The sequence below is a fragment of the Pseudogymnoascus verrucosus genome, assembly GCF_001662655.1.
Source record: "Pseudogymnoascus verrucosus strain UAMH 10579 unplaced genomic scaffold scaffold_1, whole genome shotgun sequence".
Taxonomy (NCBI): domain Eukaryota; kingdom Fungi; phylum Ascomycota; class Leotiomycetes; order Thelebolales; family Thelebolaceae; genus Pseudogymnoascus; species Pseudogymnoascus verrucosus.
Genome location: NW_017263652.1, coordinates 1,650,311 through 1,665,207, shown reverse-complemented (window position 1 = coordinate 1,665,207; position 14,897 = coordinate 1,650,311). Strand labels below are relative to the sequence as shown.

The window sequence follows — 14,897 nt, the reverse complement described above, 5'->3', positions numbered from 1 at the left end:
GCTAAGTCACACTCGCCCAGCATTAGCCCAGAACCCCGCCTCAAATTATGTAACTGCTGCACCTCAGAAACACCCATCGAGTATCCAATAATTATATCATTTCGCTTTTCTCTACTAGAATCTTTCCAATTGTCCCCCTCCGACCCCTCCAGTTATAACCCCCATAATACTTGTCGTTGGATATTAAAGTACTTGAAAACCAGTTACGCTATTCAAAAGGCCACACCCTTTCTACTTTCCCGAGTTATATGCAAAATGGTATCACAATGATGGCCCCTCCCCTCCCGCATCCGTCCACCCTCTACCTTGCTCTTGGCTCCACTACTACAACAACAACCAAGCTGGTGACCATCAAGGCCCCCGCTACCGCAGCCACAAGGGCAATACTTCCCCTACTCGCCGGGAACTTGCCTTTCGTAACCCAGTGTTGCGCCTCAAAGTATCGGTGGAATCCAATAAGGAGGACCACGATCGATATCCCCAAGAACGCAGCACCGAGCGGCTTACCCAGGCTGCGGAAATGTATCGCCGAGGCACTGGGCTCGGGTGTCGTGCCTGCGGGGGCTGAAATGGTCGTGTTGAGGCGGAAGAGTTGTGTGATTGCTATACCAATCGATGCGAATGCGAGGGATGTTCGTAGCCATGCGAGGAAAGTGCGTTCTGTGTGCGAGTTAGCATATATCCCAGCAGCCCATAGATTCGATGTTAGATCTTACCTAAGGCAAGATGATCCCTCGCCACGCTCCCTTTATTCTCTAGTTCCAGGCTCCCATACTTCTCAAGCTGTTTCTTCCACCACGGCTCCTCCCTCGGGCCCCCATTCGTCTCTTGATCGTTTACCGGAGTCTGAACCGCCGACCCTCGCCGCCGACGACTCTGGCTCTGGCTCTGACTCTCTGTCCTGCTCGCCGTCCTCGTCGTCAAGCTAAGCTGACTATTCCTGCTGCGTACTTTCTTTGTCCCCTCCGTCGTAGCCCCATAATCGCCATCGCCATTCGCTCTTGCCGCGCGCTCACGAGCCACGATTGCCGTTCGCTCATCAGGAGTATGCTCATCGGTGCTGCTGCTGCCGTCCATTGGGGCGTCTGTAGGTATGCCGTCGAGCTGTGCGAGGCGTTGGACGTCGTCTTCTGTGAGCCGCGAGGTAGATTCGAGGCCGAGGGCTTCGCTGCGGCGGCGGCCGGTCTCGAGGATCGAGCTTATATTAGCCCCGGTAGTAGAGGAGGAGGAGGTCTTGGGGGAGGGGTTGGGGGTCGTGTGTGGTGGTTGCGAGGCGCTGGGTTGGGGGTGCGAGGGGTCAGATGGTGCAATTTCAGACTGCATGGTGTAGATCTGTGTGACAGGGGGTAGCTCTGTGGGGGTTAGTGAGTGGATGAGGTGCGGCGACGGCGGCGGTGTTACGGCATGGAAGGGGGGTTATGGCGTTATTTGTGGTGGATGATAAAATGACGATTATTTTGGAGATTTATGGATTCACGGGAGGGGCGATAAGAGGGTGAGGGGGAATTGGAACAAAGGGACTATAGTTTCCCAATAAAGCCAATAAAGGGCGGGAAACTTGAATAATAGCGTCGCATGGAACTTGGCCAGTGGGGATTCTGCCCGGGAGCTTAATCGGGCGGTGAGTGAGGAAGTTGGAAGGTGGAAAGTGGTGGCTTTGAGAAGCGACGTCAGATGTCAGACTACGATGTTTACCCCGTCAGTGAAGGTATAATCGTCCATCTAATCATCTATCAATTGATATATACTGAGGGCCAGATAGGTAAATATGAGGCAATGACATATGCTGTGTATTCGATATTTACTTGATTGCTAGAGACACGCAAGGGTGTGCATGCTGTATGCCGTGCATGGTGTGCAACAGCTACAGTATGTCTCTGTCATCCAAACTGTCAGACATCAGCCGCCACCTTGTCACACCGGACAATCCAGCCCGTGAAACAGGCACCTTAGACTACCAGCGTTGTGCCCTCCTACACAATTTCCTCGTAGAATACTCCTGGCTGGCAGATGGCCAGTCGTTAGCTGATCTCGACCGACGTTCATTCTTTGAGCGCAATGGGGACGAGGCCGAGAAGATCCGTGAGCGACTAGACCCTGCGCTGATATCCTTCCTCGAAGCAGCATACGATGTGGAAGGCACCGTTTTCTACCTCTGGGTTGTGGGCATCACTGCTCCATCTCTGATGTGGATAAACCACTCCGGAGACGACGAGGGCGAGACGCTCACTCTTTACTGGACGAATAACATATGCTCTCACACCAATGGGCTAATGTACCACCAGAAGCAATGCAAGGCGACAATGGCAATGGGGATTTTCGACATGGACTTTTCACAGCCGATCGAGGACCATCCCGAGCTCTGGCACCCCCTCGAGACTGTCCTGAGCAATTGGATCCACATGATCCAGCTAGGCAAGATCACAGCCACCCCAGAAGAGACTGATTGCGAGAAGCAGGGAGTATGGGCATGGCATTCTTATGGCGAGGCACAGGTCGAAAATACTGTCGCCGCGTTTAACCAGCTAGTGGAGGCGATCGAGTCTCGCATGCCAACAGAATCACTCCGGCCGGCTCGCGAAGGACCGCTCCTCAGCGACAAAGACCTCGATGCAGCATCCGTCCCCAAATCGTGCTTTGTGCGCGGATTCTTGACCCGGGTTAGGGTCCCGCGCTTTGAGTTCATTGCGCCAGGTCTCCTCGTCCCGCATGATCGCGAAGCCTTTGTTTCACGCCAAGTATTCACCACAGTGGACACCTCCTCCAATGACGACTACTACAGTGACAAGGCAATCGTTCCACCGGTTTTGCTCTTCCGCGCGACAGACCTCACAGCAAACTTTGACTGGGACAACAAGTATAGGTCACTCAACCCGTTTTGCCGCCCGTATACAGTTGCGAAAGGGGACCACTCTGTCCCAGCAGGTTTGTATAGCGAGTCAGTTCCGCGTTCAGTAATAGATTATGCGGAAGAGGGTTTTCGACTTATCTTGCCGTTTTCGCTGTGGGGGGAGGAGCGTGGGGCGAAGACGAGCAACGGGCAGGGCATTGAGAAGGGATCGGTGGCGGATTTGTTTCAGCATGGGTTTAAACCGTTTGGTGGTGAGTGGTGGCGGGCTCAGCGGCTGGAGAGGCTGTTTGGGAAGTGGACTGAACTTGTGGAGAGGGGCGTGTGGGATGTCGATGGAAGGGGTGTCGCGGGGACGATTCTCAAGTTTGATGATGCGGATAAGGGGGCATGGAGGGACTATTGCATCGAGCCTGACTGGTGATTATTATGAGAATTATGATGGAGTCTATATTGAATAAGGCTGATATTTAGGCCTGCTCTTTATATATCCTCTCTCGAATAGATATTTTGGATTTATTGCCACTTATTTATGAGAATATTTCATTTTGCGACAAAGAACGTAAACTTGGTGTAGAGAGGGTCAGAACTGAGGAATTTAGTTGTGAGGTTTGCCAACTCGCTAAAGGTTCCACACTGGAGACCCCTCAAAGACAGTCACATGGCATTTTTGAGCCCCATCACGATGTGCAAAGTTCCGCGAACCACAATCTCTTCGCTCTCTGGCGACAACGTATAGATAGTCTATGCACCCAGCATGGAAATCTACATGACCGAGAATATGCATCAATGAATGTGGAAAAAGGACTTGAAGTTCCTGTGTTTTCTATGAGAGCCCCAGAGGACACTTGCTATTTCCTATGCCCTCCTACATCACTCGACTACCTTGAGAGGTAGTCTCCTCCGCCATCTATCTTTGTTGGCGCTGCTATGTGAACTCATCTTTATGTTTACATTAAGTAACTCCATCAGCTATAAGCGGCAACCATTCAAAAAAATCATACACTATGCAATTAACCCTCCTTCCCTCTAAGCTCCAAGCACACATTGTGTCTGGCTTAAATAATCGTGATAAGAAGAGTCTTCGTCTAACATGCAGGACCCTCCGCGACAGATCTCCCCTGCGTATTGATAGGGTATTCCTATCCGCCAACGTGCGCAACGTCGAGGTTTTCCGTGCCATTGCCGACCATGAGATATTCCGCAAAGGCGTGACCGAAGTCATTTGGGACGACGCGCTGCTGGCTGAAAGCAATGAACAGTATGAGGATGAGTTTTATTGTGAGGGCGAGGACCTGCCCGATTGCGACGAAACATGCCCTGTCTGGTTTCTGTGGGCATGCAGGGAGAACCTTTCGTGGCTCACTAGTCGCAAGGGCAACGATGTTGACGATCTTCCTCAGCACCTAGAGAGGGCAAAACAGATGGAAGCGCAGATACCACTGAATGTGTCGTATGCATACTACCAGGGGCTTTTGATGCAGCAGGAAAGCGTCTTGTCGACGCAAGCCGATATCGAGGCTCTCAAATACGGTATAACTCGTTTTCCAGCCCTGAAACGAATCACGATCACGCCAGCGGCCCACGGGGCTTTGTATACACCGTTATACGAAACCCCTATGATTCACGCATTCCCATACGGCTTTAACTACCTCATTCCACGGGCCTGGCCAACCGTTGAGCCCGGCTTCTCGCCATGCGAAGCGCCTCCTTGGGACACCGAGGCCGAGAAAAACAAATGGCGTGGATTCCGCATCGTGTTGCGCACCTTGGCTAAGCAAGAGCACCACATTTCAGAGTTCATTTTGGATGTGAATGGGCTCTGCACTGGGCTCAACTGCCACGTTTTCGACGAGCCGTGCGAAGAATACGAAGATCTTGTCGCCCTCCTGCGAAAGCCGGATTTTAATCGCATCGATCTCGGTCTTCTTGTCAGCACGCAGCAGGACGAGGGATGGCCAAGTTTCCGCTCCGGTCATCTTAAACACGCCTTGGGCGAGGCAAAAGACCTGCAGCATGTAAGCCTGTGCACGGATTTGGGTGCCAACCAGGAAGTTGACGTCCCAGAAGAGGAAAGCGACGTAATACCACTTCGTACTATATTCCCCATCAATAGGTGGCAACAGCTTCAACATTTAGGGATTTCAGGCTTCGTGGTACGTCAGGATGACTTGATATCCTTGCTTGCCGCATTGCCGGCCTCTTTACTCTCTGTAGAACTGAGTTTTTTGCATTTTTACGGCGATGGCAACTACAGGAACTTGCTCTGTGACATGCGCGACAAATTAGGCTGGCGTGACCGCACGGCATCTGAAAGACCAAAGGTCATCATTGGCGGGGGCGGGGGAGGGTTGGTGGCGGTTCATGTTGGTCGTGCTACGTGGGTTGGGGATGAGGTGTCGGGGTTTCTCTATGGCGACGGTCTGAATCCATTCGGTCGCGAAGGCGATAGTTTCAGCCCAAATCAGATTCGTTTGGGTTTTGGTGTCGAGCGAGATGAGTTTGAACCAGGTTTTGAGCGACCTTGGGCACAGTACGATGAATTACAGAGACTAGGGTATTACCCAGATGTCCGACTTCAGTACGAGGAATGGAAAAAATCTCTCAGTGATGACCTATCGACATGAAAATGGTTTTGCAAGGGAGGAACAAGGCTGCATGCGCATGATCTCTGAGTTGAGTTCAATGATATTTAGTTACATTTAATACGAAAATATAGGCCTAACGGTCGTCTGCCTGGTCTAAAATGGCATCAAATGACTCCAGAGAAGTTTCAGCAACAGTTCACCTGCGCCTAGATCCCTAATCATATCTCACTCCGATGAAGTTCCCATTTTGTAGCCGTAGCCGCCACTGACAGGAACTGCATGCTTTCATCCCGCAATTCGGACACGTATCTGTGATATGGCACAAAACACTTCTCGCAGGCATTAAACCCTCCTTGGACCGCGTGGTGTCTTATTTTCGAGTTGGATGTTGCTCTGAAAGACGTATTCTCACAGGGGATTACAAAATTGATCATTTTGCTATCATGTATCTATGGAATATATCACCGTCAAATGATTAAGACTCCAACTAGCACTGATATAGCATAGTCCCAATTCAACTTCAATAGGCATAGCTTTAACAGCGAGAGTTTGAATTTGATGCACATCAATTCGTGATGAGGCTCTTGTCGAGTTATTCGGATTAAGACAAGTTACTGTAGAACCCCGCTTTCGTATTTCGAGAGGTGAGCTCTTACCTTCAAACTACTCAACGAATGCACGCAAAGACTGCTTCATGGGCGCTTCGTGGGCGATCTTGGTTGGTCGGGGGTGCATGATCCAACAAACACCACTGTCATCTCGACAAGTCTCGACAAGTCTCGAGGCACAATATGGTGCCATATCTTTATAGCAATAGAAAATGAGATAATAGAGGTACGAAGAGAGCATTGCTACTCTCTGCGCGAGGGATTTTGGAGTTGACGACTCTCGATACCGTGGCCAGAGTCAATGCTGCAAAGTGTAGAAGGTCTACTATTTCTTATATACCTTATAGCTACGGGGAAAATCTATATAAATCTAGGTTAAGGATATACTAAATAAGAGCTAACTCTTTATATAGAGTTAACTTCTATAAATTAGGAATAAAATTATATTAAGAAGCCATTCTATAAATCTAATTACATAAGGTCGTTTAGGGGATATCGTATGATGCTATAGCAGCTTAAACACTTTGAAATTAGCCTTGTTTAATTGCATTAATAGCTAATAGTATTCAACCCTCTTAATTAGAGGATTAGGCTTATGTTGGTAGTAGCATGTTGACTTTTGTTACGTTGACGCGTTGTGATGTTTTGGTGGGCGACTCGCTTGTGTGGGCGACTCATATGTGAATTACGTTATCGGATTCGTGAACGACTAAATATAAACAAACTCACAACCAAAGTTCAAGATATAATCGCCGCAGCTACAGCTAATACATTCCATTCATTCATCTTCAATCTCCTTTCCACGCCTTGCTAGAGGCATTCACACTGTCCCCTCAACAGCCCAACCCCCCACGACCCCGCCAACACCACCCCACCACCCCACCAACACCACCATGACACCCGTCAACGTCCCCTCCTTCGCAGCCACCCAACTGCACCTCCTAGACCAAGAACTCCAATCCGAGCTCGCCTCCACCTCCGCGCTCCTCACCTCCACCTCTCCCGCCTCCCTGCAACGCGCGGGCGTCGCAATCACCAACCTCGTGATCGCGTCGCAGCGCACGGGACTAGGCGGGAAGACGGTTTTGGAGCTGAGTCTTGATTCGGCGATCGGGGAGGGCGATTTGCCGGAGCATGGGGTGAGGGTTGGGGATATTGTGATGGTGGCGGGGCAGCCGGCGGGGAGCGCGAAGAAGAGGGAGGTGAAGGAATTGGCGGAGGGGGGGGGGAGGGGGGTGGTGACGAAGGTGGGGAGGGCGGGGGTGGGGGTTGCGATGGAGAAGGAGGAGGTGGAGGTGGGGGGGAGGTTGTGGATTGTTAAGTTGGCTAATGATGTTACTTATAAGCGGTAAGTGGAGGTGTTTCGTTATGGGCAGTATAAGAGTATGGAATGGATGACGAGATGCTGACTGTTATAGGATGAACCAAACTATGGAAAAACTGCAGAAGATGAACGAGGCATCTTATTCAGCCTTTCTGCGGGTGTTATTCGGGCTGTCGTCACCTTCACCGGTACAGGAGAGCCCAGAGGCTGAAAAGATCGAGTGGATAGACCCAAGTCTAAATGACTCCCAAAAAGATGCCATTAAATTTGCTTTGGCGTCACGGGAAGTGGCATTAATTCATGGCCCTCCAGGGGTACTACTACCCCCGATTTATTCAGCCATCGAGACGACTAACCTTCGCTAGACTGGCAAAACTCACACTCTGATCGAGCTCATCCTGCAACTTGTCAAGTTGAAGCTTCGCGTCCTCGTCTGCGGCACGAGCAATATCTCAGTAGACAACATAGTGGAGCGCCTCTCTCCACACAAGCTGCCCATTCTCCGCCTTGGACACCCCGCACGCCTCCTCCCCTCAGTCCTGAACCACTCACTTGATATACTGACGCAAACCTCTGATGCTGCAGCCATCGTGCGCGACGTGCGCAAGGAGATGGATAGTAAGCAGGCCTCGATCCGCAAGACGAAATCGGGGCGAGAGCGTAGGGGAATCTATGGAGAGCTACGAGAGCTACGGAAGGAGTTTCGCGAGAGAGAGAAGAAGTGTGTGGCGAATCTGGTGATGGGGAGTAAGGTTGTGCTTGCTACGCTTCACGGGGCTGGTGGGTTCCAGCTTAGGGGCGAGCAGTTCGATGTTGTGCTCATCGATGAGGCAAGTCAGGCGCTGGAGGCACAGTGTTGGGTTCCTCTGTTGCAGGCCGATAAGGTGGTTTTGGCGGGCGATCATTTACAGTTGCCACCTACGATTAAGAGCTTGAATTCGAAGGTTAAGGCAAAGGTAACGAAGAAAGGAGATGGGGACGGAGAGGCTGAGGAAGCGATTATCAAAGGGATGACTCTGGAGACTACGCTATTTGATAGACTATTGGCCATGCATGGGGAAGGCATTAAGCGGATGTTAACTACGCAGTACCGGATGCACGAGACTATCATGAGGTTTCCAAGCGACGAACTGTACGGGGGGAAGCTGATAGCTGCTGAGGCGGTTAAGGCGAGGCTTTTAACAGACCTGCCGTATGAGGTTCAGGACACAGAAGATACGAGGGAGCCTCTTGTCTTCTGGGACACGCAAGGAGGCGACTTTCCAGAAGCAAGCGAGGAAGAGGGGGTCAGTAAGAAGACAGGTAAGGGCCTGATGGGCGAAAGCAAGAGCAACGAGATGGAAGCTGCGCTTGTGAAGCTGCACGTGAAGAACCTTGTCGAGGCAGGCGTCAAGCCAGAGGATATCGCCGTTGTCACACCCTACAACGCACAGCTGGCGCTGATGTCAGGTCCGCTGAAAGAGGAATTCCCTGGCATCGAATTAGGCAGTGTGGATGGGTTCCAGGGGCGAGAAAAGGAGGCGATCATCGTGAGCTTGGTGCGTAGCAATGGCGATGGCGAGGTGGGTTTCCTGGGCGAGAAGCGCCGTCTAAACGTTGCTATGACGAGGCCCAGGCGTCACCTGTGTGTCATCGGTGATGCGGAAACAGTAGCAAAGTGAGTACTCCGTGATGTTCAGATGCAGACGAGCACGTTTGACGAAGGGATGATGTGCTGACTTTTGGGTAGGGGAAGCGGGTTCCTGAAACGCTGGATGGCCTTCTTGGAAGAAGTCTCTGATCTCAGATATCCCGATTTGGCTATGCTTAGTAACCCTTGATGCCTCACGTCGCATGGCATCAAGGTGGAGATGCGATGAACGAGATAAACGTGGGCTGAGGCCTAGATAGATGCACGTCCTTCCGGGCCCCACGAATAGCTGATTGTCGTTATTATGGCTTAACTGGACGTCCAGGCACGGCGTCCGGAACTGTAGCGCAACTGTAGCGGGCGCGGGGCCGCCCCTCCGCTATTTGGATGCGTGGCGGTGAGACACTCCAGGGTCTGGGACCGGATGAACGGTGAAGTGGAGTCTCCGTCTTAGGCGTTTCATAACACTGTAGCGTGAAGATCAGCTCTCATGCACGGCCGTGTTGGCACTGCACTATTTGGCGGCTGAATGGCAAAGAAAGACCACAGGGATGGCCAGAACCGTTGTGGCTTGGGATGAAGTCGTCAGTGAGGCATAAATGCGGCCAATGATACTCTAAAAGTGATATATATATTCGACGCCTGGGCTGAAAGGGTGTGTAGACGAATTCCCAAGTGTCCAGTTACAATACTGAGTTGAGAAATAGCGATTTTGCTTGCTGCAGTTGCCAATATTCCTTCCCCTGGCGCCGCTGCAGGGTACCTTATCACTCGCTTACTGTGGAGCAATTTACAGCGGATGGTACCTTGACTAGAAAGTCAAAAGGTGTCCAGACTGTTGCGCTACAGACGACCAACATCGTCCACCACGCATCAACCATGCATCGCTACTAGAGTACTCTAGAGTACTCTGTAGTGTGCAATGTGGCGGCCACGATCCCCCTCTGTTTCACCACTTTCCCCACCACTCGCATTGACCGCCATCGGCAATATTTTACCCTCCACCTCCATCACCGCTACACAAGACTTCAAATCACAAACACAAGGCAAGACTAAACCACCCAAACCCCTTCATACTCACGCCACGAAGACTGGCGTAACGCTCAGCCTCTCACACCATCCTGGCCACTACCTGCATAAACCAACTCCGACGTTGCATTGATCCATTTACACTTCCACTTTCGGGAGTTATGGAGCACAAAAGGTAGGCAACATGGCTGGCCCTTTGCCAGGTTCTCCTCACCATGAGCCGCTATCCGAACCACGCAGGGTACCATTGCTAGGCCTAACATACATTGTTGGACGTCACCTTCTCTATTGATGCGGTCGAGGGGTGTAGTACGTACATCCCTTTAACTCTCGGCACGTCTCAACTGGCCCAAAGCGGGGTGGTTCGATACGAGGCTGCATTACCAGCGCGATAATGCTGGCAGCGTGTACACCAGCGCATTCTCTTCCAGAGCCTGGATTCCCACGAATGAAGTTCCCGTTTCCCTCTTGCATGTTGCATATGTTTCAGTGTCCCATCCAGGACACACTTGCATTCGCCTGTGTTGCAGGATATATGACCAGTGACATGCCCGTGAATGCATAGAGTTGACTTATTTCCCTTGATGAATGACGGGGTCGCAACAGCTGTGCTGATAATGCTTTCAGTTGTGGGTGTGCTGGCCGAATATAGTGCATGATAGGGGGAAGAGACGAACATGACTCGAAAATACACTCATTGATTTAACTCGTGGCGATTCTGCCCGCTCCTCTTCTTCTTTATTCCATTCTCCCTTTTTAAGCAACAACTTTTCGCTAGGTTTGCTTGACGCGGCCGTCCTTGAGCGCCAGCACGAGCTATAACGATGAGCAAACTATGGGGCGGGAACCGAAAGGGTGGTGAACAGACTCCAGTCTCTACAGTTCGTGGAAAGATATCGGCGCCAATACCTATCCCGACCGATGACGATGAGCTTCCAGAACGAATTCCCGTGGTGGGGTTGGCGATACCGTTTGGATACGACACTGCAGATATAACCGCAGACGACGGCCAGGGGACTATACATAGCCAGACACAGACAAGTATACAACGGTCACCGCCGCGCAGGATAAGCCCACAGCGTCTATCAGGCGACGAGTTACGAAGGTCGACAACTGGGAGCAGGTTTAGAGAGTCTGGCCTACTCAGTCCCCTCGCAAGCCCAGCGAAGCCTGAGCGGCGAAAAGGGTCTTTTAGAGCTGCTCTTGGTCGTTTATTTGGCAAGAAGCCAAAGGGCAACGGGGAGCCATTATCCAATGGACATGCAGAGGGCCGGGCAAACCATAAGCATCACAAGAGTGTACGTATTTCAGACAGCAATACAACTCTGGCACAGCTAACAAGAATCAGGATCCCACGGCATTATCGAACGCGGCAGATAAACCAACCTCTCCCCAGCGATCGAACTCTCTGCCCCTCAACCAAATCAACCGGGGTTTGGCTTCACATCCGACCTTATTAAATAACGATCCGTTGGGGCAGGACGACCAGCCAGAGAATTCGCCTACACGACCGCGAAGAGCCACCATCCCCAGCCGTCTCTTCAGCAACGCACCTGCTATGTATACCGGGTTCTCTGGGCTCTCTCCTCGCCCAACCAGCCATGGACGCGAGGGCGCCACGTCCCGAATCGGCCAAGCCATGACATCTGGCGCTCACCCAAATCGGCGCTCTAGGAGTGCGGGGCAACTTAAAACGCTGTCAGGCTTCACATCGCCCTTGCCCAAAAGACGCAGTGAGGAAATTAGACAGTGGAGAAGTAGTTTCGATGCTTCGGGGCCACTGAGCCCGTGGAGTAGCCAAAGGCCCGATACCGCTGTTACAGCACAGTCTCAACCCGATCCCTCTCAGCAGGACGAGGAAGCGATGCCAGGCCTAGCAATTGATGGGAGCGAGGCGAACGAGGCATCATATCCTGACCCTGAACCGTTCAATTTCGGTCCTATAGGCCCCATGGCCATGGCTGGGATGACCATCACTCAAGCCGCAAGCCTCGAGGACCGAGTGTTATACCTCGAAGCACGCTTGCGGGAGATGGAACAGGCCATATCCAGCTGGAGCCCGGGGCCTCATGCGAACGGCCACACCACGGCCGCAGACCCACAGCATCTCCAACCACCCATCCCACCAAAACACGCAAGCCGCCCCTTCTCAGCCGAATTCGGGTCCGGATCCGAAACTCTAGCTGGACGAGGCCCTCACAGCCGCGACGGCACGCCCAGACCCGTTACACCCACCCGGCAACCGCGCAGCCGCTCCACCACCGACACCACAGAGCCATCTCACGGGCCGGGAGACCCATCTCCGCGGCGTCGCGAACAGATGGAAGATTGCAGCCCGACGAGTAAGTACTCAACGCCCGAGTCGAGCGGCGCGCAAATCGCGACGCCGACGGGGACAATGCGCGGGTTCCCGCCGTTCTCGGGAATGCCGCTGAGCAAGCACGGGTCGCTGACTGCGCATCACTACTCTGCGCTGCTGAATCTGATACAGGTTGAGCGGAAGGCGAGGGAGGAGCTGGAGGAGAAGGTTGGGCTTGTGGAGAGGAGGTTGGGGGCTGCGATGGCGGGCGTGGGGAGGGGGGAGGAGAAGAGGAGGAGGAGTGAGGGGTTGAGGGGGATGAAGGAGGAGATGGAGAGGAGGGAGATGGAGGTGAGAGAGGCGATGGAGGAGGATATGGATTCGGATGTTGACATGGGGAATGGGACGCCGAGGACGATGAGTTTGAGTCAGTTGACGCTGGGGAAGGGGGGGGCGCTTCAGGATGTGGTGTTCTGAGGGGGGTCTTATGATTGGGGATCGGGTTGTATTTGTAGGAGCGGGATGGCTGGATGGGTATGGTCTGGCGTTGAATCGAGGGATGGAATGTGCATTTAGCGCCGTTGTAATTTATAGCTTTTAGCGTCGAGCGTTGAATAATACCAATATTTATAACTTCAGCCTACGTATTCAAGATGCTGTTCTTAATGAGGAGGATATTGTAGGTATTACGTATATTGCCAACATCTAACTATGATTATATTTCCATGTGCCAAACGCCTTCGCCAGGTAGATTCCAACGCTAAAACAAAAGAGATCTTTATATATTTCCCAAAACCACACCCACTTCTAAATTATTATACCCATCTATTATCTCGCACTCCCATTCAACACACCCATCATCCATCATCCACAACTCTCATACCCTCTCCCGATACGGAAACTGCGCCGTCTTTGGCACATCGCTCATCCTGTCATCGTGCCTGTCGTACACGCCATCACCCCTCGGCGCCTTATAACTCCCCTCATACACCCCCTCACTCCTCGCAGTCAACGGCACATCACTCGTCCTCTCCCCCCTGCCAAACTCGCTGTCACTCTGCCCCTGCCCTCCCGTCTTGGGAGTATCATAATCGGGCTGCACGCGCGTGCGCTTGCGACGTCCACAACACCACCACCTCCTCGCCCCCTTCGTAACAATCGGCTTCGCGAACTCGGAGCCGGGCCCGCGCAAGTAGCGACCGGGGTGGATGGCGGCGAGAGAGAAGAGGGCAAGGAACATAGGGGTTGCTTCGAGGCCGTAGAAGTATGATTCATGTGTTGGGATGGGGCCGTAGATGCCGGAGGAAAACTCGACGAGGCGGAAGATGATGCGGATCTGGGGGGTAAGGGTTAGTTGATTTGGTTGGGCGAGCGGAAAGGGGGACGTACGGAGATAAGGATCAGAGCGCCGTAAAGGGTGTAGACTAGGGGTTGCCAGCGGGTAGCGTGGGTTCTGCCTTCGCGGAGGGCGCGAACGTGGAAGGTAATCATGAGGCCGATAAACGCGAGGAGGACGCCCTGCTGGACTCCGATACCGCTCATATCTATATCTCATCAGCATTTGCCCGCCAGCACATACACAATCAACATACAGATATCCAGCCCAATCTTAGTCTGACTCGCCGAGACATCAGTGCCAGACAACATCATACCGCCGGCGGCCTGGATGAGAAAGATGATGACATCGAACCAGACGAACCAGCGTGTCAGCGACGTGGCGCGGATTCCCCAGATGCGCTTATCCGGCAGCCAGAAGTAGACGATGCGGCCGACTACCATGTAGACGAAGGCGTTGACCCAGAGCGGCGCGAGGAGAACGAGCATCTGCGAGGCGACGGGCCAGCCCGAGGCGCGCGGGTTGCGCGCCCCCATAATGCGGAAGGCAAAGCCAAGGGTTTCCCAGGTCGAGGCCATGCATACTACCCAGCAGAATCGCTTACGGTAGCTGAAGGCTTGGATGTAGTGGGCGAGGGTGACGGCTCCGAAGAGGGCGGTGAACGTGATTGCGCCGGCGTAGGAGGGACAGTAGGGCCATTGGGCGTCGGGGTCACGGGGGTCTGAGAGAGTTTGTTAGAGCAAAAGTCTTAAAAGGGAATATGAGAGATTATTACCTAGGCACACAGGGGCAACCATTGTGCTGGTGCTGGAGGGGTAAGGGTTGGCAGATGGTACGAGAAGATACGGCGGAGGATGGCCAGAAGATTGCACCACCGTGGCAGATAGAAACAATCTTGACAAGCACCAAGAGAAAAGCTTATTGTTGGATTGAAGCTATAAAATGCGCGGGCTGCTGCAGGATACTTATCCTCAGGACTCACCGGTATGGAGGCCATGGCTCTTCGGTGAAAGCCGCATCTGTCATGGTCCTCGTCGTCACCAACGGGCTTGGAACCATGAAGCTTTGAAGCATACTACCCAATGCAGGGCTCATGGAATTAGCCTCTATCAAAATCGTTGGGAGCACGCACAGTAGCATGACGAGGCCAGTAAGCTGTGACAGCCAGCCTGACGCGTCTCAAGAATATATTTAGCTCCATCCAACCCCGGGGTTATCGTTGATTGGTTCGCTCG

General features: G+C 52.6%; 5 protein-coding genes across 5 annotated transcripts; 3 read left to right on the top strand and 2 right to left on the bottom strand.

The window, feature by feature from the left end:
- Positions 1–34: 34 nt before the first annotated feature.
- On the bottom strand, positions 35–1,620 carry VE01_00586 (uncharacterized protein). The gene is made up of 2 exons (XM_018270114.2): positions 717–1,620; positions 35–660 (listed from the first exon to the last, which is right to left on the bottom strand). Exons 1-2 carry the CDS (start codon positions 1,321–1,323, stop codon positions 302–304), a joined length of 966 nt encoding a protein of 321 aa, XP_018134981.1. The 5' UTR covers positions 1,324–1,620; the 3' UTR covers positions 35–301.
- Positions 1,313–3,442, top strand: VE01_00585 (uncharacterized protein). The gene is made up of 2 exons (XM_018270113.2): positions 1,313–1,708; positions 1,763–3,442. The coding sequence occupies exon 2, from the start codon at positions 1,842–1,844 to the stop codon at positions 3,270–3,272; it is 1,431 nt and encodes a 476-aa protein (XP_018135597.2). The 5' UTR covers positions 1,313–1,708; positions 1,763–1,841; the 3' UTR covers positions 3,273–3,442.
- An 89-nt stretch (positions 3,443–3,531) lies between these two features.
- Positions 3,532–5,719, top strand: VE01_00584 (uncharacterized protein). The gene has a single exon (XM_018270112.2). The coding sequence runs from the start codon at positions 3,856–3,858 to the stop codon at positions 5,473–5,475; it is 1,620 nt and encodes a 539-aa protein (XP_018135110.1). The 5' UTR covers positions 3,532–3,855; the 3' UTR covers positions 5,476–5,719.
- A 1,606-nt stretch (positions 5,720–7,325) lies between these two features.
- Positions 7,326–12,964, top strand: VE01_00583 (uncharacterized protein). Its single transcript, XM_018270111.2, has 6 exons — positions 7,326–7,392; positions 7,463–7,682; positions 7,734–9,025; positions 9,098–9,653; positions 9,706–11,325; positions 11,376–12,964. Exons 5-6 carry the CDS (start codon positions 10,852–10,854, stop codon positions 12,801–12,803), a joined length of 1,902 nt encoding a protein of 633 aa, XP_018135596.1. The 5' UTR covers positions 7,326–7,392; positions 7,463–7,682; positions 7,734–9,025; positions 9,098–9,653; positions 9,706–10,851; the 3' UTR covers positions 12,804–12,964.
- A 41-nt stretch (positions 12,965–13,005) lies between these two features.
- On the bottom strand, positions 13,006–14,806 carry VE01_00582 (uncharacterized protein). The gene is made up of 4 exons (XM_018270110.2): positions 14,438–14,806; positions 13,919–14,383; positions 13,716–13,870; positions 13,006–13,662 (listed from the first exon to the last, which is right to left on the bottom strand). The coding sequence occupies exons 1-4, from the start codon at positions 14,457–14,459 to the stop codon at positions 13,204–13,206; spliced, it is 1,101 nt and encodes a 366-aa protein (XP_018135595.1). The 5' UTR covers positions 14,460–14,806; the 3' UTR covers positions 13,006–13,203.
- Between the last annotated feature and the right edge of the window lie 91 nt (positions 14,807–14,897).